At 44.5% G+C, this 20074-nt stretch overlaps 2 protein-coding genes across 3 annotated transcripts in view; one reads left to right on the plus strand and one right to left on the minus strand.

Moving 5' to 3' along the window:
• The window catches only part of LOC147639383 (aspartate carbamoyltransferase 1, chloroplastic-like), an 82718-nt gene extending 73119 nt beyond the window's left edge, over positions 1–9599 (minus strand). Inside the window, exon 1 of the mRNA XM_086790739.1 lies at positions 9140–9599. Within this exon, the coding sequence (XP_086646865.1) occupies positions 9140–9572 (433 nt within the window). The 5' untranslated portion in view covers positions 9573–9599. The remainder of the gene's footprint in view (positions 1–9139) is intronic.
• Positions 9600–12510: 2911 nt separating this feature from the next.
• LOC147639384 (DEAD-box ATP-dependent RNA helicase 26-like) lies at positions 12511–19811 on the plus strand. Of its 2 annotated transcripts, none has more exons than XR_015264758.1 (10): positions 12511–13792; positions 14281–14390; positions 14939–14994; positions 15110–15325; positions 17427–17633; positions 17756–17842; positions 18097–18192; positions 18292–18510; positions 18879–19167; positions 19292–19811. XR_015264758.1 is itself a non-coding variant. In XM_086790746.1 (10 exons), exons 1-10 carry the CDS (start codon positions 12780–12782, stop codon positions 19520–19522), a joined length of 2418 nt encoding a protein of 805 aa, XP_086646872.1. In that variant the 5' UTR covers positions 12511–12779; the 3' UTR covers positions 19523–19811. The 2 variants fall into 2 exon arrangements, 1 of the variants encoding a protein (XP_086646872.1); XM_086790746.1 differs by having other exon boundaries at positions 18985–19167.
• Positions 19812–20074: the final 263 nt, after the last annotated feature.

Genomic DNA, 20074 nt, shown 5'->3' on the forward strand with positions numbered 1-20074 from the left:
GAGGTTTATGTGATACAACCTCTTGGTTTTGCTATGTCTGGTCAAGAGCACAAGGTGTGCAAGTTGAGGAAAGCTTTGTATGGCTTAAAACAAGCACCGCGTGCCTGGTATGCAAAGATTGATGCATTTTTGACTAGCCAGGGGTTCACCAACAGTCCAACTGAAAGCACCCTCTACATCAAGAGAGATGGGGGGGATATTTTGATAATCATTCTTTATGTAGATGATATGTTGCTCACAGGTACTGATGCGGATAAAATTTCAGATTTTAAATCCGAACTCAAATCTGCTTTTGAGATGTCAGATATGGGTATGTTGCACTATTACTTGGGCATACAGTTCATACAAAGTGAGAAGGGTATCGTTATGTTACAGTCGAAGTATGTACAGAGACTGTTGGAAAGATTCAAATTTCAGGATTGTAAGCCTATTTCCACTCCTATGGAACCAGGGCTGAAACTTACAGTACATGATGGCAGTGAATCTTTTGATGCTATTCTCTATTGTCAGGCTGTTGGGTGCCTGATTTACTTGTGCAACACCAGACCGGATATTCAGTATGCAGTATCCCAGGTGAGCAGATATATGCACAGCCCACGGATGCTTCATTGGCAAGTTGTAAAGCGTGTGTTTCGTTACTTGCAAGGCACCAAGTCTTATGGCTTGATGTTTCCCAGGGGGGGTGACTTGCATTTACATGCATACAGTGATTCAGATTGGGCTGGTGACTTCGACACAAGGCAGTCTACCAGTGGTAATTGTTTCTTTTTGGGACACTCATGCATTTCATGGTTGAGCAAGAAACAATCTACAGTAGCTACCTCGTCTTGTGAGGCTGAGTACAGGGCAGCTTTCACAACGACAGTGGAATGTGTTTGGCTACGCAGACTCTTGGCAGATCTTCATCCTTTATTGGAGGAGCCTACTCCGATTCTCACTGACAGTCAGAGTGCTATTGCAGTAGCACGGAATCCTGTGTTTCATGCACGAACGAAACACATAGAGATACATTATCATTATGTCAGAGAAAGACTTCATGCAGGGGAGATCAGCATGATCTATTGTCCAACACATGACAATGTCGCAGACATTTTCACCAAAGCTTTACCTCGAGAAAAGTTTGAAGCTTTCCGCAAAGCTTTAGGCTTACTTCCTTTTGGTGATTGACATCATGCCTTGTACCCACATTGGCACTGCAGGGGGGTGTTAGAAATAATGTCCTGACATTATTATGGGCAGTGGCCAATGTATTAGGACCGGCCGGGCACTTTTTACTCACTTTAAGTGAGGTTTTTTCCCCGCGCCCAATAAGGCGCCCAACTTACCGTTATGTGAAACGGGCACCAGTTAGGGCTATTATATGCCCTAAGTTTTGTAACAAACTTATCTTCATTATTTGAGCTCCATCGTTTTGCTCCTTGCCTCCACACGTTTTGTTCTGTTTCTTCGTGTGCTCCACACCGTCTCTCACACTCACAATACATGCCGTACGATACCGTACGGTACCGTACGGTACGAACCGTACCGTACGAACCCATTCGTACCGGTACAAGAAACAACTATGCATTCAGTTTTCAAGCCCAAAATCATGTCTGCACCAGTCAGCGCAGTGTAACTATGAAATCATGTGCAAAACCAACCTAGTGCTACTACAACTAACTTAACTCATACCTATATCAAAACTAATGACTGACTTGTCTTTTGGAGTTGGTTCTACAAGGGCTTACTAGGCAATGTGCTAAAAAATATCCTCTCTACTTCTAGAGTCAAACAAGACTATAACTGTAATGCAACTCGCTAGGTGTGAACGCTTCTTGAGCTATCTTGAAGCTTTTCAATTGCAGTCAACTGGTTAGAAGCCAGGGAAATGTCACAAAATTCCTCATTGCTTCTGTTTTTCTATTGTTCATGTGTGGCATATGGAGCCTGACCTAACATACATGTATGTCTTGTGTGGCCTGACATGGTGTGTTTGTATGGCATATGGAGCCTAACATGACAGTACATGTATGGCTCATGGAGCTTGACATCATGTGTTAGAAGTCATCTCCTGTCTATTTTTATACACCAGGGCCTCTGTTGTGGGTGTGCCCGCCCGTATATCATTTTTCCACACTCCCCGTATTTTTTCCCTATTTTTCCCATTTTTTTCCTAGTGGCTGGAGGGCTGCCAGGTGATGCCAGGACCACTCTGAGGCTGGCCGACTGCATCTGTAGCAGTCGTGGGCTATCTGAGTGCTGGCCGACTTGATTTGTGCAGATGTGGGCACCAGATGCTGGCCGACTGCTGTTTTTCAGCAGTCATGGACATTTTGTGAGTCGTGGGCCTCTTCCAGAGCTGGCCGACTGCCCTCATGGGCTTGTATATATTCACCCCCATCCTCCTCCACTTTCTCATTCAGTTATCTCCGGGATCTTGTGTATAGAGAAGAGTTTACACACATCTCTCAGTGTTTCTTGTGCTGATTATTTTCTGCAGTCTACTTGCTCTTGTCTACCCAAGTTTGGATATCATTTCCGCTGCATATTCTGACATGGTATCAGAGCCCTAGGCTCTAGCAGATCTTGGGCGTTTTTCTGAGCAAGAGGGGGAGCAACAGGTTGCTGATCGGTGGACTGTTTCGGGCTGAACGGGAAGTGAAGGTGCAAGAGGAAGGCGGGCAGAGGGGCTGGACAGCCACTTGCATATTTTCTGATTTTCAGATTTTTCCCACCCACCCACCCTTTCAGGTTACTCTCCGAGATGGCGGATTTACTCGAGATGGCAGAGAAGCACGTGAAGATTCCGACTCTTCCCACGTTCCCAGTGGATCGGCAGTTGGACGGGTCCAATTATGGCATCTGGAAGGTCATGATGGAGTCAGTTCTGGAGTCATATGATCTTGCTGATTTTATTATCAAAGGGGTGCCAAGGCCGGAAGCTGAGGAAGGGGAGGTTTTATCAGCAAGGAAGGACCGAGAGGCACAGGCACAAATGTGGGACCATGTCAACGCCAGGGTCCGGTCATTTATATTCCTCAATTGCACACCACAGGTGATCAACCATGTGAAGCACATGACGCTGGCGAGAGGCATATGGGAGCACTTGGCTTCTTTGTACAACAGGGTGTCACCCATGAAGCGGATATCCTTGGAAGTGCAGATGCGGGTTATGAACCCTGCAAAGTCTTCGACGATGCGGGAACACATTAACAAGCTGCAGGCCCTTCAGCAGGAAGTCCTTCAAGCTGGGAAAGAGATATCGTCCGAAGATATGGCCATCACGTTACTTTCTCACTTGCCTGGTCAGTATTCCGCTTTCTATTCCTCGTTGATCACTAGTGGCAGGCTCAGCACCATTACTTGGGAGGAGCTTGTGCCAATGGTCTTGGACCAGGAGGAACGTTTCACGAACCCTCCTCACGGCGGAGGTTCGGAGGCCTTAACTGGCCAACGGTCGAAAGGCCGTAATACCAACAAGGGCAAAGGGAAGGCTTCACCAGATAAGTCTTCTGAGAAGAAGCCTGATCCAGAACGAGAGAAGCTGAAGGCCGAAAGATCTTGTAATGATTGTGGCGAGAAAGGCCACTACTGGAGGAAGTGCCCTAAGCGGACAGGGAAGAGTGCTGAGTCCTCAGCCTCAGCTGCGAAGACTCCGGCATTTGTGCACTTGGAGATGGTGGACTCCGATGATTCATCGTCTTCGAGCGAGGAGGCAGCTGGCTTCACCGCAAAGGATACTCGGGAATGGATTCTCGACAGTGGTGCTTCCAGGCACATGACTCCATCCCGTGACTTCTTCTTGGATCTGAAGCGGCATTCAGGTCGTATCTTTATTGGTGATAACTCCACTATTCCGATTCATAGTGAGGGCCGGATGGAGATCATTCCCGACGGCAAGGGGGGCAAGCATGCTTCCCGTGTTCTTTACGTCCCTGCTCTGGGCTTTCATCTTTTGTCAGTGCATGAGGTATGCAAGACTGGCTTTCGGGTGGAATTTGAGGAGCATTCAGTTGCTCTAAGGGACCGTGAGACAGGCAAAGTTGTTTGGGAAGGCGGTGTGGAGAACGGTATCTACAAACTCTCTGCACTCTCCTCACTGACAGGCTCTCAGGTCGGAGACTTGTGGCACTTTCGTTTTGGCCACTTGAATGTGGATGCTTTGCGGCGCGCCTTCCGGGACCAGATGGTGGTTGGCTTGCCAGATGTTGGTAGTAGGCAAGGACGCTGCAGTTCTTGCATACGTGGTAAGCAGCATAGGGAATCCTTTCCGAAGCAGGCTTCCAGGCGGGCTTCGAAACCTTTGGAGTTGATTCACACTGACTTGTGTGGACCACAGCAGATACCATCCTTGGGAGGATCTCTCTACTTCATGCTGCTTGTTGATGATTGTACCAGATTCACGTGGGTCTACTTTCTTTCACAGAAGGACCAGGCTTTTGCTCGGTTCAAGGATTGGCACGTGATGGTGGAGAAAGAGTCTGGATTTCAGGTCAAGACTCTCAGGGCTGACAAAGGAGGGGAATTCTCCTCGACTGTATTCTTTCGGTTTTGTGCAGATCATGGCATCAAGAGGGAATTGGCCAATACCGGATCGCCTTCGGAGAATGGAGTTGTTGAACGTAAGAACAGGACTGTGGTGGAGATGGCGAGGACCATGCTGGAGCATCGAGATCTTCCTCGTCCACTGTGGGGTGAGGCTGTGGCAACAGCTGTCCATACCATTAACCGCTCTCCGACGACTTCTGTACCCCATATGACTCCATTTGAGGCATATTTTGGCAGGAAACCCGATGTCTCGCACTTCCGTGTCTTTGGGAGTGACGCGTATGTACATATTCCGAAGAAGCAGAGGGGGAAGCTTGACTCCAAGTCCCGCAAGCTCGTATTTGTGGGGTATAACTCTCTTTCCAAGGGATACAGGTTGTATGATCCAGAGAGGAACGAGATTGTTGTCAGCCGGGATGTGGTCTTTGACGAGCATGTTCCAGCATCCACTGTCGAGGAGCCGCCACTTCTTGGAGATCCAGAGTCTGATGATGATTCCCAGTCTACCACTCCAGTTGATCCACCTCAGTCATCACAGGAGGTTGAGCCCGCAGCTGGAGTTGAGCCCCCGCGACCACAGGAGGCTCCACGATCTGTTCGAGTACCTAGGTGGTTGATGGACACCCTTCGGGAGTCAGGTGTCACGGAGCTACCCTCCGAATGGACCACAGAGGACGGCCCTCGAAGATCACATCGAGTTCGAGATAAAAGCAACACGGCGGAGCTTCTTCAGGTGAACTATGCTCTTATGTCTCGGGATAAAGAGCCCACTTCCGTAAAGGAAGCCCTTTCACAGGATACTTGGAGGGAAGCCATGCAGGTGGAACTTGACGCCATCGAGAAGAACAACACTTGGGAGTTGGTACCGAGGCCGTCGAAGCGGTCAGTCATTGGTGTCAAATGGGTCTTTAAGACCAAGTACGCGGCTGATGGGTCGGTGGACAAACACAAAGCCAGGCTCGTGGCTAAGGGTTATGCTCAGCGGCCAGGCATCGACTACGAGGATACTTTTGCACCGACAGCGCGGATGAGCACGATTCGGACCGTTCTTACCCTTGCTTCTTCTCAGAGGTGGCCCGTGTACCAGATGGATGTAAAATCGGCGTTCCTTAATGGCGACCTGCAGGAGGAGGTGTACGTTGAGCAGCCTCCAGGCTTCATTGTTCCAGGATCGGAAGGGATGGTTTACAGGTTACGTAAGGCCTTGTATGGTCTTAAGCAGGCTCCGCGGGCTTGGAACCAGAAGATTGATTCCTTTTTTATTCGGACTGGATTTCAGAGATCGGTTGCAGATCCGAACCTGTATCTCTTTCGGGAACGCGGCTTGGTCACACTCATCATCCTTTATGTGGATGATCTCATTCTCACCGGCGGTCATGTGGAGCACATTGGAGTGACGAAGGCTGCCTTGTCGAAGGAGTTTGAGATGACCGACTTAGGCTTACTCCACTTCTTCTTGGGATTGGAGATCTGGCAGACCCAGAGGGGGTTTTTCGTCTCTCAGCAGCGGTATGTTCATGAGTTGCTTGAGGCCTTTGGGATGGAGAACTGCAAGCCTATTACTTCGCCGATGGACCCGAACACAAAGTTAACCGTTACAGATCCTTGTGAGCCAGTTGATGCCTCGCAGTACCGGAAGTTGGTTGGTTCATTGATCTGGTTGCTGAACACCAGATTGGACTTGAGCTTCTCCGTGGGGCTGTTGAGCTCTTTTATGCAGACGCCATTGAAGACTCATTGGGACGCAGGATTGCGGATCTTGCGGTATCTGCAGAGTACGAAGGATCTGGGACTCTTTTACACAGGAGGGAATGGAGTCAAGCTCCAAGGATGGAGTGACTCAGATTGGGGAGGAGATCCAGACACGAGGAGATCTACTTCAGGATACACTTTTACCCTCGGCTCAGGAGCGGTTTCTTGGAGCAGCAAGAAGCAGCCGACTATTGCTCTTTCTTCGACAGAGGCAGAGTATCGGGCTGCTTGTGGTGCTGCTTGTGAGGTTGTATGGCTGCGGAGGCTGCTTGGCGAGATGGGGTTTCCACAGAGGGAGCCCACAGTCATCCAGTGTGATAACCAGAGTTGTATAGCTATTGCTCGGAACCCGGTTTTCCATGCCCGGACCAAGCATATAGAGATACAGTATCACTTTGTTCGTGAGAAGATCTTGGCGGGTGACATCTTGCTACTTTATTGTTCGACGGAGGACAATGCGGCGGACCTCTTCACGAAGTCTCTACCTCAGGCAACGCTCAGGCGGCACTCCAGCTCCCTGGGGTTGGTTACACAGCCAGGAGCTGAGAGGGGGTGTTAGAAGTTATCTCCTGTCTATTTTTATACACCAGGGCCTCTATTGTGGGTGTGCCCGCCCGTATATCATTTTTCCACACTCCCCGTATTTTTTCCCTATTTTTCCCATTTTTTCCTAGTGGCTGGAGGGCTGCCAGGTGATGCCAGGACCACTCTGAGGCTGGCCGACTGCATCTGTAGCAGTCGTGGGCTATCTGAGTGCTGGCCGACTTGATCTGTGCAGATGTGGGCACCAGATGCTGGCCGACTGCTGTTTTTCAGCAGTCGTGGACACTTTGTGAGTCGTGGGCCTCTTCCAGAGCTGGCCGACTGCCCTCATGGGCTTGTATATATTCACCCCCATCCTCCTCCACTTTCTCATTCAGTTATCTCCGGGATCTTGTGTATAGAGAAGAGTTTACACACATCTCTCAGTGTTTCTTGTGCTGATTATTTTCTGCAGTCTACTTGCTCTTGTCTACCCAAGTTTGGATATCATTTCCGCTGCATATTCTGACAGGCTAGCTATCCTGGTGATTATTTGTACTTATGTTTTAAGAAGATTTCAGAAGGATTTTGGATCCCTGAACACTTTACTTGATACAACTGCGCAGATGGGTGTTTCTTTCAATCTTCTTGCACTCATATGTGTGTGCATTCTAGTGTTGCCTGGACAATGCTTGAGATTACTTCCTATGTTTTTCCATGGGACCACAGACGCCTGGGCACCCTGTGGACGTGTATGTGCACACCTGTTTTGGACTGATACGTGGTCTACATATGTTTTACAAGTGGTAAGTGTCCCTACAAACAGCTTTATGATTTCATATACTAATTTTTATTGATGCAGGTTCACACTCACTTATAAGTGACCGGGTAGGGCTATTTTCATACACGTGGCAGCCAAATGATGGGCACTGGACAAAGTTATGGGCTGATTACTTGTAGGCGCCCCATCACAATGTTTATTATCATCCACAGAAGCAATTGGTCTCTTTGGGGAGCAAGGCTACTGATGAAGACTTTATTCATCAACTCCTCACCAAATTGCCCGAAGCTTTCTCATCTTTCTATGATAGTATTTCACTTTTTTCTTCTACTCCCGACTTGCATACTCTGGTTGACATGCTTCAAGATAGAGCTACGAGCAAGAAAACAAGCCAGGGTGATTCTAAGACCCTTCTTCAAGTCAAGGGCAAAGACAAATGGCAGTCTAAGGGTTCCACTAGCGACAAAGTTGACTCTAAACCTGCTAACAACCCTACTCATAAGGATCTTACTTGCCATTATTGTGGTCACAAAGATCACATTCAACCTGATTGTCACAAGAAGAAGAGAGAAGGTGATTCTGCAAAGAAGCCCACCAATCAAACCTCTCCGTCTACCAACCAATCCCACAGATCCTCTTCCACCAAGGAGACTGTCTTCATCGGCATTGAGGAGCTTCCCGTGGACTCACCTACTTCTGCCTTACGGATTGGGTGGTTGACAAGGGGTACACTACTCACATGACTCATGGCAAGTCCATTCTGCATTATATTCGGCATAGCTCTTCGAAGGTGTCCATTTGCAATGCTTCCAACCTTGAGGCCTCTTGTGTGGGTAACATGCGACTTAACTCTTCTCTTGGCCAGCCTTCTACCATCCAAGATGTGCTTTATGTTCCCAAGCTCTCTAGTAATCTGCTCTCAATGTTTCGGATTGCAGAGAAAGGCTACAACGTGTACTTTGACAGTTCGATTCTTGAGGTCATTGACACCAGCACCTTGCATATTGTTGCCATAGCTCTAGAGTCTCACTTAAGTTACCATAATATGTGAAGTTGCATTCAGTTCAAACATGGTGGTCAGAGAGAGGCTTCTTTACATGAAATATATACCCTGATTTTTTGAAATGGATTTCACCACAAAAATAGACCAATATATCAAGTTTCACATGTAGCTTTAGGTTGAAAATATTGGTTCCGAAACTCATCCTCGAGGTGATCGAGGTATTGTGGTGGGAAAAGAGGGTTGATAAGAGCCATGATGAGGAATCCCAGATTGATAACATGCTACTTTCTAGGGTCGTTGTTTTCACACAATCTTTTGTATTTCGCATGACAATAGAACCATGATGAGGGTACCTAATTCCACATTGAGAGGAGGTTTATGTTTCATTAGAATAGAACCATGATGAAGGCACATGTTCTGATCTCGGGGTTTATATTTTATATGAAAAATAGTCATTATTATGATATGGGTTTGAACTTTTCCAAATGAGGACATATAGACATGATGAGGTACATAATCCAAATAGACATGATGAGGTTGCATGTCCATTTTACCTTCTAAGGTTTCGCCTTTTGCAGCAGAGGAGAACTCGCTCGCGTTTTCAGTGGTGAGGACCTCGCCACCAAGCCGCTTCATGGCTGACTCAAAGGAGAGTCTGGTACGGGTGGAAGGCTCGTAGAAGAGAGTGGCCATGAGGTAGCCTTTGAGGACCTGCGCCCTCCCCGTCTCGATGTCCTCCATCTGCTTGGCCACATCGAAGATGCCACACAGAAGCTCTCTGTCGAACTGCTGTGCTTCGATCACATCGTCTAAAGGGAACTTTGGTTCCGACCCTCCTGCTGTTGAGGAGAGACCCCTGCTGCTGCTGCGTAGTGTCTGCTCTCGTAGAAGAGAACGCCCCCTTGAATGAAGCATGAAGCTCTTTTGTATGCAAGGGATCGCGCATGGACCCGCAGAGCAGCGTATAAGTGAGGTTTGAAGCGCCATATTATTATTGTTAGTAAATGTTTAGTCGAGCTTGCACTTTTTATACAAGCTTGAAATGCAATTATTATTGGCTCCCTTTATGGCAAATTCTACTCAATAAATTCCATACAAAATTCCTATGGAATTGGATTTTTCAAGAGACATAGAAAGCACAAAGAACAAACAATATAGCAAACAAAATTGAGCTTTGCATGCAAAGAGAGAGAGAGAGAGAGAGAGAGAGAGAGAGCGAAATCAAGCTTTACATAGAGAGACATGGAGAAATGTAGGTCAGACGCTTTAATAATCATTTAGGGCTATGGCTATTTTCACTAGGTTATTGTTATTTATTTACCTTAAAGAGAGAGAATATTTCTTGTTTTTAAAATTGGATTAAGCATTTTGTTTCAACACACCACCCATTATAGAGGTGGTACAATAAATTCAATAGTCTACTAATCCATTAAGTGCCACATAGGATTTCAAAGAAGAGGTGGTACAACGAATTCATTATAGAGGTGGTACAATGAATTCAATAGTCTGATCCATTAGTCAAAATATGCCTATATGATTTCAAAGCAGAGAAGGGCCTCATGCAATGGCACAAATATGATGAACGCTATATGCAGGTCCTCACCTTCGACACCAACATCATCTTTCCAACTCTCAACAAGCAATGATATGGATTGCTCGTGCACATCGAGATCCTAGGAAGCCTTATGGTGTTACGCACCTTTGAAGAGATGTTCTCATCCAAGTTCATCCTCTCGCGCTAGCTATAATTTCATGTTCACCTGTAATAATTGGAAACCACTCCAATAATTAAAGGTTGTGCAACACTTTCACATGATGAGCTTGTCGCCTCACAAAAATAAAACCCAAAGATGCTATCATTAACAAAGCTCGTTATTCATAGTTTTCAATGACGAAAGCAAATCTACGCAGGGGAGGAGGTTGTTCACACATTTCATATATCTAAAATTCCCACCTCTAGCCTAACAACATTTCACATTATGGATGACCATTGGCCCCTATGATGTAGCAAAAGCTAGCCCCATAAGCCTTGTATATATGGTCACCCACTTAAGTTGGGCGAGTGGTTGGGCAAAGCCCATAATCCTTGTATATATGGGCACCCACTTAAGTTGGACGGGTGGTCAAGAAAAGCCTTATGTATATATACAAACTTGAACCATCACTTTATGCAAAGATTCAATAAAACACAAGCAAGCAAGAGAGTAGGGACACGAGGGAGAGCTCACAAGTATTCTATAGCAAGGGAAATGATTGTGTATTGCTTAATGTCAAAATTACCTTATATACAAATGACTCATATTCACACTTGCCTAGCCATAACTTAAGAATGGACCACGACCATTTATAGCCTTAAGCAAGTACATACACAAAGTCTATAACTTCCCCATTTGGCGTCAAGCATAAGGTAAGGCCGCTTCATATATTCCAAAGCTGTATTACAAGAGATTACAAGAGATAGGCTTCGGTTACATATGAGTACGATGACAAAGTACCTTACGGTAGGATGAGCTAGCGAAACATGTAAACCAGAGTGGTTAGCACATCATTACAATAGATTGGAGCTTTTGCCTACCTACAATACTAAGATTTGCCTTGGTGTGGCAATAAGCATGGGAGGACCACTTGATGAGCAGGTTTTCTACACAAGAAGTTAAAGGTCTTGAGCTTTTGCTTGAGCTTGGCGGCTTGGTAAGTCTCCTAAATGACCTTGTGAGAACAAGGTCATTTAGGAGTGATGGGGTTGGAGTCCTTGAACATGTTTTATAGTCTTAATCTCTTGTGTGATTTGATTATTAGTACACATCAAGATTAGTAGTCTTAATCTCTTATGTGATTTGATTAAGACTACTGATTTAAATTAGTAGTCTTAATCTCTTATGTGATTTGATTAAGACTACTAATCTAAATTAGTAGATCATGGAGTTGATCATTTTTATGAGCTACCCTAGTCGTCTTAGTTAGTAGCACCTCTAAAGTAGGTCCAGCATTAGTAGCAACCGTGCACATGGTTGCAGACTCTAAATGGTCTCTTTACTTTATAACTGTTTCATCCAAATTCTCTTATGGCGTATAGATGCATATAAAGAGAGAGAGAGAGAGAGGGCACTTCTATGTGTGGGAGAGTGTAAGAAGAGAGAGGGAGTGTGTGCATGTGTGTGTGTGTGTGTGTGAGAGAGAGAGAGAGAGAGAGAGAGAGCAGGTGTGTATATGTGTGTGCATGTGACAGAGAGAGAGAGAGAGAGAGAGAGAGAGAGTTTCAACATTTGAGAGTGTGTGTACGTGACAGAGAGAGGGAAAGGGTCATGTGCATGTGCATGTGTGTGTGTGTGTGTGTGTGTGAGAGAGAGAGAGAGAGAGAGAGAGAGAGAGAGAGCAGGTGTGTATATGTGTGTGCATGTGTGAGAGATAGAGAGAGAGAGAGTTTCAACATTTGAGAGTGTGTGTACGTGACAGAGAGAGGGAGGTCATGTGCATGTGCATGTGTGTGTGTGAGAGAGAGATGGTTGTAGAGAGGGAATAGTTCTTTTCTGGAACCTTGGTCGGCCGCAGCAACGCGCGGGTGCAATACTAGTTTTATCTAGCAGCGACAGGGTATGGAACCAACTTAGTGGTAGCTAAGGTTTTGTTGGTGATGATAGCCCTAATCTGCATGATTTTTAGAGCTAAATGTATTGCAAGCTTCATATTTACTCACCAAAGTAAACAAGCAAGGAAATAATTACTCAAGAATTTGGGAGCTACCCAAATCAAGGGAGATTATCTTAGTGTGGATTATCTATGTTGATTCTCAAAGTGAATTCAAAATGAACACATAGGCAAGATTCCATGAATTGGTATTGTGAGGGATTTTTTTAAAACATTTTAACTGAAGGAATGGACAGACCACATGCCATTTAGACATACCGGAGGAGGGGTGGGTATTGAAACCAAGCCTTTGAGGTGTAGCCCTCATGAACTTTGCTTCCACACTTACGAGAGGGGCTTTGGCATGGAAACGGCCTCTTATGGTCATCGAGGCTCTAAGGCTTTAAACCCCACTAAAACCTGATCTCTCCTCTGCCTCTCCCTCAGCCTCAAAGGTCTGGAGGTCTGAGCTCCCTGCATTTTTCTACCGACAAAATGACTTAGGTTCAAGCCCAAGCCCTAGCCCTAGCTCTAACCCTAACCCTAGTCCCAATCCCAACCCTTGCCATGTCCCTGCAAATGCTCTCTAGGTATGCCAACGGTTCCCGGACAGCCTCGGCTTCGCTCATTCCTGGTTTTAGGGTTAGCAGGCGCTCTGCGAGACCAGTCTCCCCTGGCCAGAAACTGTTTTCATCTGATTTCATGCTCGCCGATGTTGTGTATTTGAAAGAGAAAAGTGCTTCCAATACGCCAGTAAAATGGATAGCATCAGCTCCGTACAAGCAGGGAAGAGGAACTGTGCGCTCTGCAAACCCTAAGTATAATCATAACGCTAACTCTAACCCTAACCCTAACCCTAACCCGTGGAAAAATGGTAAAGCAGGACACGATAATGTGGCTACGTTGCCAGAAGATAAAAGAAATTCGGGGGGTAAAGTAAACACCTACTTTCTGTCAAAGTTCTCACAGGCTTCAAATCCGGAGCTCCATGGCGGCTTGCCGTCTAGTTTGAATGCTTCTCGTCTGGCGAGAGCTCTTCATAGCACTGCCATAGATGATGATGTTGATGATGAACAAGACGGCCTCGATGACTTTTTCGTTGAGCTGGAGACTCCCAAGAGCAACGGCACAAGCTCGCCGGCTGTCTTGAAGAAGCAGCGAGTTCCTGCAACCAAAAAATTTGAGTTTGAGGACGACGATGAAGTCCCCATTGTTACAACCAAGAAGAGGAGAGCTCCTTCATTTGATGCCCTTGGAGACTCTGAGCCAGAAGATGCTGATTTGAGTGGAAGGAAGAGAAGTATGCCTGCTTCCAAAGCTACATCCAGGAGAATCACTTCTGAGAGTGGAACTGCTTTCAAAGCTACATCCAGGAGGCCTGATGATGGTAGACTCGCTTCTGAGAGTGGAATAGTGACCGCGAGAAGACAGCTTGTGGCAAAGGATGATTTGTTCGAGTTGGCCCAAGGTGCAGTGCCGAAATCTGAATCAAGAGTTGCGGATGCCGATGCCAGGCCATCTGATGGTGATGCCACTCCTGAAGATGCCGACTGTAGTCCTTCTCATCTTACTCAGACAAGGTATGCCAACCTTATGTATGTCAAAGGTTAGTTTAATCATTTGATAGCATAGGCCTGCGAAGAGCTTCCTTCTTTTTGTTAGAAAATGGTTAATGGAAGGTCCATTAGTTGGGTTGTCATGTTAAGATACCCCAATCTACCACCTCGGATAGTGGCATTGTCTTATTTGTCTTGAAAGAAGGGGCTTAAGCACCTGCTAGGTTGTGGGGACTACTCCTTTTGAAAGGTTCTGCTTACTTGGCCCCTAAATTCCCTACCTCTGTGGGTTGCCCTTTCTGGTGCTTTGCTTGCCTACCCTTTTCCCACCATCACGCTCACATGTGCTACAGCAAGTAAGCTGCATTCTTATTGGAGAACCTTGCATGCCTCTGATACAATCACTGTAAAAAGTTGTGCTCAAGGAAAAGCCGCTTGTTGTGCAGCAATGGTTGAGTAATGCCTTGTATTGTTGGAAGTAATTTTCTTCTGGCTTCTGTTGCATGTGACAGATTTGACAAGTTTGACATATCTCCTCTTTCGATCAAGGCCTTGCATTCGGTCCTTCAGTACGAAAGAATGACTGACGTGCAGGAGGCTACCTTCCCAGTGATCTTGAAAGGTATTGCTAGTCGTTAGGGTTTGTCTGTTGACTTTGAAAGATTTTAACACTGATTGAGAGTTCACAAATGAAGCCTAAGCAATACATTCTTTTTTCCTTTTCTTAGAGACCACTTTAAAGATAACTATCGTCTCCCCTCTCTCTCTCTCTCTCACACACACACACACACAGACACCTCTAAAAAAGAAGAAGAAAGATATTTTGGATCTTTAAATATTATATGTCTTCTATCTGTTAACATCTGAATACTTTATTTAATGCAAATAAAAGAATCAATCGATATAGCATAATTTCAATTAAATTGTTTATTGCCAAGTCAATGTTAGCTAATAAATAAATTAATAGTATATGCTTTACTAAATTTTCAAATAACCTATTCTATATGATATCTTATTATCAATATTTCATTGACATAAGTTAGTTGATACTAATATAAATAAGTTTTATTACTCAATGGTTGGTGTTTCTTTTTTTTCTTCTTCTTCCAAAATCAGAGGCACGTCTTTTGAGAGCCCTTCTTTTGTTTGTTTTTGTGAAATTGAGTGTAGGCCAGGATCTGCTGGCTAAAGCAAGAACTGGCACCGGAAAAACAATTGCCTTTTTGGTGAGGTCATGTCTTGTCAATTAAGGGAATATTGTGTCTTTTGGTTTGCATGATTTTAACTGATTTTGTGGCTGGTCAGTGTAAGCAAAATTTTCTCTTATTGTTTCTTTTACAGCTGCCAGCAATAGAGGCAATCTTGAAAGCACCGGAAGGGAGTTCTCGGAATCCTATCTATGTTGTCATTGTTTGCCCTACTCGCGAATTAGCACAGCAAGCAGCTGCAGAAGCTCAAGTCCTATTGAAATTCCACAAGAGCCTTGGTGCACAAGTTGTCTATGGAGGCATTTCGATTCGTGGAGAACAAATGAGTCTAAGCAGAAATCCGTGTCAGGTAAGTGCAATTAATTGTTGTGGCTCCTTCCTATCAAAGAGTAATCAAGCTTGGCAAGGCCTTTTAGTTTATCCAAGGTCTAGACTTTAGGTTGAGAGACTAAGGCTCCTACTAGACCTTAGTGCAACCTTTAGATGAACGACTAAGCTTCTGTCTGAGAGGGGTGTTTGTATCTGACTGGTTCTAGTGATTCTTCTCTATGACTCTAAAACTTACAATATCGCCTCCCCTATCAATGCTTACTCGTCAAAATTTGTTCATTCTTGAGTCAAACACTCGTCAAATTTTGTTCACATTGCGGGCCAAAGCTGAGCAGAATGATCAATGTTGGTCAACTTCATGTTAGAATTGGTCAAGACTCAAATTTGGTTCATATTCGTACCTTGAAAGTGCATTTGTAAATGTTTTGATTTAGGCTTACTGTTTGGGCCTTGTTTCATTCTATCCACACAAGCATATTGCATGATTTGCCTGTGTGTTGAACCTTCCATGCTGTTTGATTCCTTTTGGACTATCCAGCCCTTCTCATTAGGGCCTCTTTTTTTTTTGGACACTGAGCACTACTACTATGTCCTAGTATGGTTAGGCATAGCTAGCACTACAGTATTTAGGCTAAAATTGATCTTGTATTAGAACGTATGTTTTTACAGACTAAGTTCTTAAGCAAAATGAATAAAGCCATGGGTGCTTTTTAAAGGAAAACACCCATTTAATATATCATGAGGGGATATGTAGCATAGTGGTTGAGGGCATTTTTATTAACGTGCAGGTCTGAAATCCCAGGTTCGACAAGTTTTACGTTTGATGGAGACTGTAGGTAGCTTAGACCCTTATCCTTAAATTCCTTTATCCTAAAGTCGAGACCTTGAATTAATTAAGTGGGCTGAATAGGTGAAATAATTTGAACAAATAGGGCTCTACAATGCAAAGCAAATCACAGAATCTGAGATTGTAGTCATCATAGATGACTAGTTAGATGACTAATTGAAAACTTTTTCCATAGGATTTTTTGTCAGGCTTTTTAAAAAATGCCTATGTAAGCAAATCTTCCATAGCTGTAATAGTTTCGGAATTTTGAATTTTCGGAGATAGTAGGGTGATTAGTATATGATATAAAAAGAAGAACTAGATATCATAACTAAAATTTGGTCTCTACAAGAAGGTTAAAGCCAGGGAGAACACTATGTGATTTGTCTCCACTTGTACAAGTAGCCACAGGAAGACAGATCATCCTATGCAACAATGAGATAGCCTGTGAGGCAGTGTCCGGTTATCTTGGTGACCTATCAGCCTTATGCAAGAGGAACCTTCTTCCTAAGCCTACAAGTGATGGTGAAGAAATGGTTTCCAAGAAAGGTAACCCAAAGGAAAACTGTTTACAGTTATCACAAGCAAAGTTACAGGAAACAGACATGAGAACAGAAACGGAAATGGAGACGACAATTTCAGGGGCTTGAAACAGGGAACTAAGGGAGAGAAGAATTACATAGAGATGTAAGAAATTAGGAGAGTATATGACTTGAGATTGGGGGAAAGGAGATTGGTGAGGAGAAGGAACAAACGAGAAGCTAATATCGCCTTAAAATTGGAGGTTTTGTAGGGGAATCACTAGGTGTTATTGGGGAAACGTTTCCCCACCTGGGAAATATCTTGTCAACAAAACTGTGTTTCGGGCTGCAAGCAAAGGGGAAACGCTGTTTCCTGCCTAAGGCGGGTGCCGTTTCGGCCGTTTTGTGGAATCATGATCACAAGTCACATACCAAATCCTAGACATGTGCAAAGAAATCTTTATGGACCTGCACATGCTGCCATCTTAACGAGAGCGTGGTATTTCCCTTTGCACTCAAATGAGCTTCAAGTATATGTGTATTCAAGTACATGGAATTTGAATAAATTAGAAAAATCAATGGGTTGGCGTGACCTCTTGAGAGGGTGTTGTTGCTATGAAATAAGACATCACTCACAGTGACGATCCTTTGCATGTGTTTTCCATTTTTGTCCAACTGCTAAAGACGCTTCTTATTATGGTGAGTCCTTGTTTCTCCTTTGTTGATTCAAGCTTTTATGAGGCCATAGCTGAGTTTGTGAAATGCTGTTACAGATTCTTGTTGGTACACCTGGAAGACTGGTCGACCACATTCAAAGAACCCCTGAGCTAGCAAGGCAATTGAAATCTGTAAAATTGTTCGTATTGGATGAAGCAGATCACATGCTAGACATGGGTTTCAGAGAGAGTATGCACAAAATAATGCAAGCGTTGCCTTCACAGAGGCAGACACTTCTATTTTCTGCTACTATTCCAAAAGAGGTTTGCGGTCTTACAAGAAGTTACCACACTTGGTGTGCTTAGAAAGCAATATGCAATCCAATTGAGGCTGTCTGACTTCAGCTTTGAGTTTGTGGTTACTGCGTTGAAATGTTGTCTTGCAGGTGCACAACATTGCCAAAATTGCATTGAGAAAAGAACATGTGTTTATTGATGCTGTCGGGAAGAACAGTCAGGACACACATGCTAAGGTAAAGTGGTGACTTTCTCTGAGAAATGCAGATTGAAGGCTTTTGTAAAGGTTAAATAAAACAATCATTAAGAAGTCATGGTTTTTTTTTCACGAGTCCATGGGTATTTTATGCAATTTCCCAAACTACCGTGTTTGCCTTTGATTAGCCCATTGATTGTGGTCCTGACTTTTCACATTTTTAAACAATATATTGGCAAATTTGCCATAGTTTTGATGTAATTAAAGCTCAAATAATTGAATGTACATCTGCAGGTGAAACAGCAATTTATCACGGTTCCTCTTGAGAAACAGCTCAGAGTACTGTATGCAGCACTCAGGGAACACATGGCAGCAGATCCACAGTACAAGGTTTTTTACTGCTACATATTGCACTACTGTAACTGAAAAGGAAGCTGGGTGCAAGAGCAAGATGGTTAATCTGACATTATCAATTGCTTTTTTCATTAGGTGCTCGTGTTTTGCACAACCGCGAGAGTAACAGCCTTCATGTGCAAGCTTTTCTCTGACCTTGGTTTTAATTCAAGAGAGATACATTCAAGGAAGGATCAACGCTATCGTACTCGCGTTTCAGACGAGTTCCGACACTCCGAAGGTGGCATTATTCTGTTCACATCTGATGTGTCAGCCAGGGGTGTTGACTACCCTAATGTGACACTTGTTGTCCAGGTGAGGATGCCAATGGAAAAAAAAAATGATCTCGCTAGCCACTCTAGGTAGGCATGTCCCTTTACATAAACCTGAAAGTGACCCTTGGATGTTGCGAGACGGGAGTTGTAGTACCAGAAAGTGGCAGTTTTCTAGCCACTTCTCTTGAGTCGCCTAAAATGCAGAAACGCCACTTCTCTTGAGTCACCATTTTTGTTCCCTGTTCTCCTCTCGAGACTTCCCCCCAATTTTACCTTACATGTAAAGTATATAATGTTAAAGAATTGCTGTTTTCTAGCCGTTTCTGTTTCCTAGTTTCAGGCATTTTTTTGTTGCATAGACATCAACCGTTTACATTTCCATTTTCGTTTCATGCAACTATGACGCAGTGTCGCCAGCTCCATGTAGTCAAGCTGATGAAGGTTCTCCTTATGGCAAGATCGCAGTCTTACTCTTAAGAGGCTGCCATAATTATGCTTGTCAAATATTTCTCAGGTTGGAGCACCTTCTGATTTCGAACAATATATCCATAGGCTTGGAAGAACAGGACGTGCAGGCAAAAAAGGTGAAGGTTTACTGCTGCTCGCTCCTTGGGAAGATTACTTCCTCCAGAAATTAGATAAGTTACCCATCACACAGCTGCCGTCTCCAAAGCTTAGCTCACAGGACAAGGAAAAGGTGAGCATGGTTCTCTCTCTCTCTTTCTCTGTGTGTGTGTGTGTGTGTGGGTGTGTGGGGAATGCATGTGAAGTGCTGGTGTAGCGGCTTCATATTAGCTATCTGAGCCTTTGTTGCACTGCAGATTCTTTCTACGGTTTCTCGGATAGATTTGAAGATCAGAGAAACAGCCTACCAGGCATGGATTGGCTACTACAAGTCATTGAAAGGCATTACTCTTGAGAAGATAAAGCTAGTGCAATATGCGAATCAGTTCAGTTCCTCTATGGGTTTTGAAGAGCCTCCAGCCTTATCAAGGATGCTTGTTTCAAAAATGAGTCTTACAGGCGTACCGGGTATAAGAGTGGGTCGATAAGAAGCTCGTGTTTATGTGCATCATCTACCTAGTTATGAGCTACCATATTGAAATATAGGGATGCGGCACATGAGAGTATGAGTAATCATTTCACTTCATGCCCTAACATGGACTCTCTATTCAGCTGAGGTTATGCTCAGCAAACTGTTTGGAGCTTCTCTCTTGGGACATTTTTTTTTCTTGATGTGTCAAAGTAAATGCACCACCTTTTCCACCTTCATTTCAGATGAAGGTTGTACCGGAATGTGCAAAGTTCTGTATTCTAATATGCAAGCATGTTGCTTTCTTATTTGTGTCTCTTCTCTATTACATTTGATTCTGTGAACTGGAGGTGGTGCTACCAGCTTTTATGCTGGACCTTTACTGTATCATTTTTTTCTCTTATGTGCAGACATTCCTCGGTGCTACCCTTGCATAGGCTGCGTCACACTACTTGTCTGTACAGCCAACATCTCTGTTGAGACCATGCAGAGCTGCAGCTGGTGTTTGCATGGAGGTGTAGGTCTTCCCCATACAATTTGGTTGCCCTCTAGAGCTGACGTGGACTCTCTC

Source organism: Cibotium barometz, chromosome 4 (assembly GCF_041138505.1).
Source record: "Cibotium barometz isolate CiBa-2024 chromosome 4, ASM4113850v1, whole genome shotgun sequence".
NCBI lineage: Eukaryota > Viridiplantae > Streptophyta > Polypodiopsida > Cyatheales > Cibotiaceae > Cibotium > Cibotium barometz.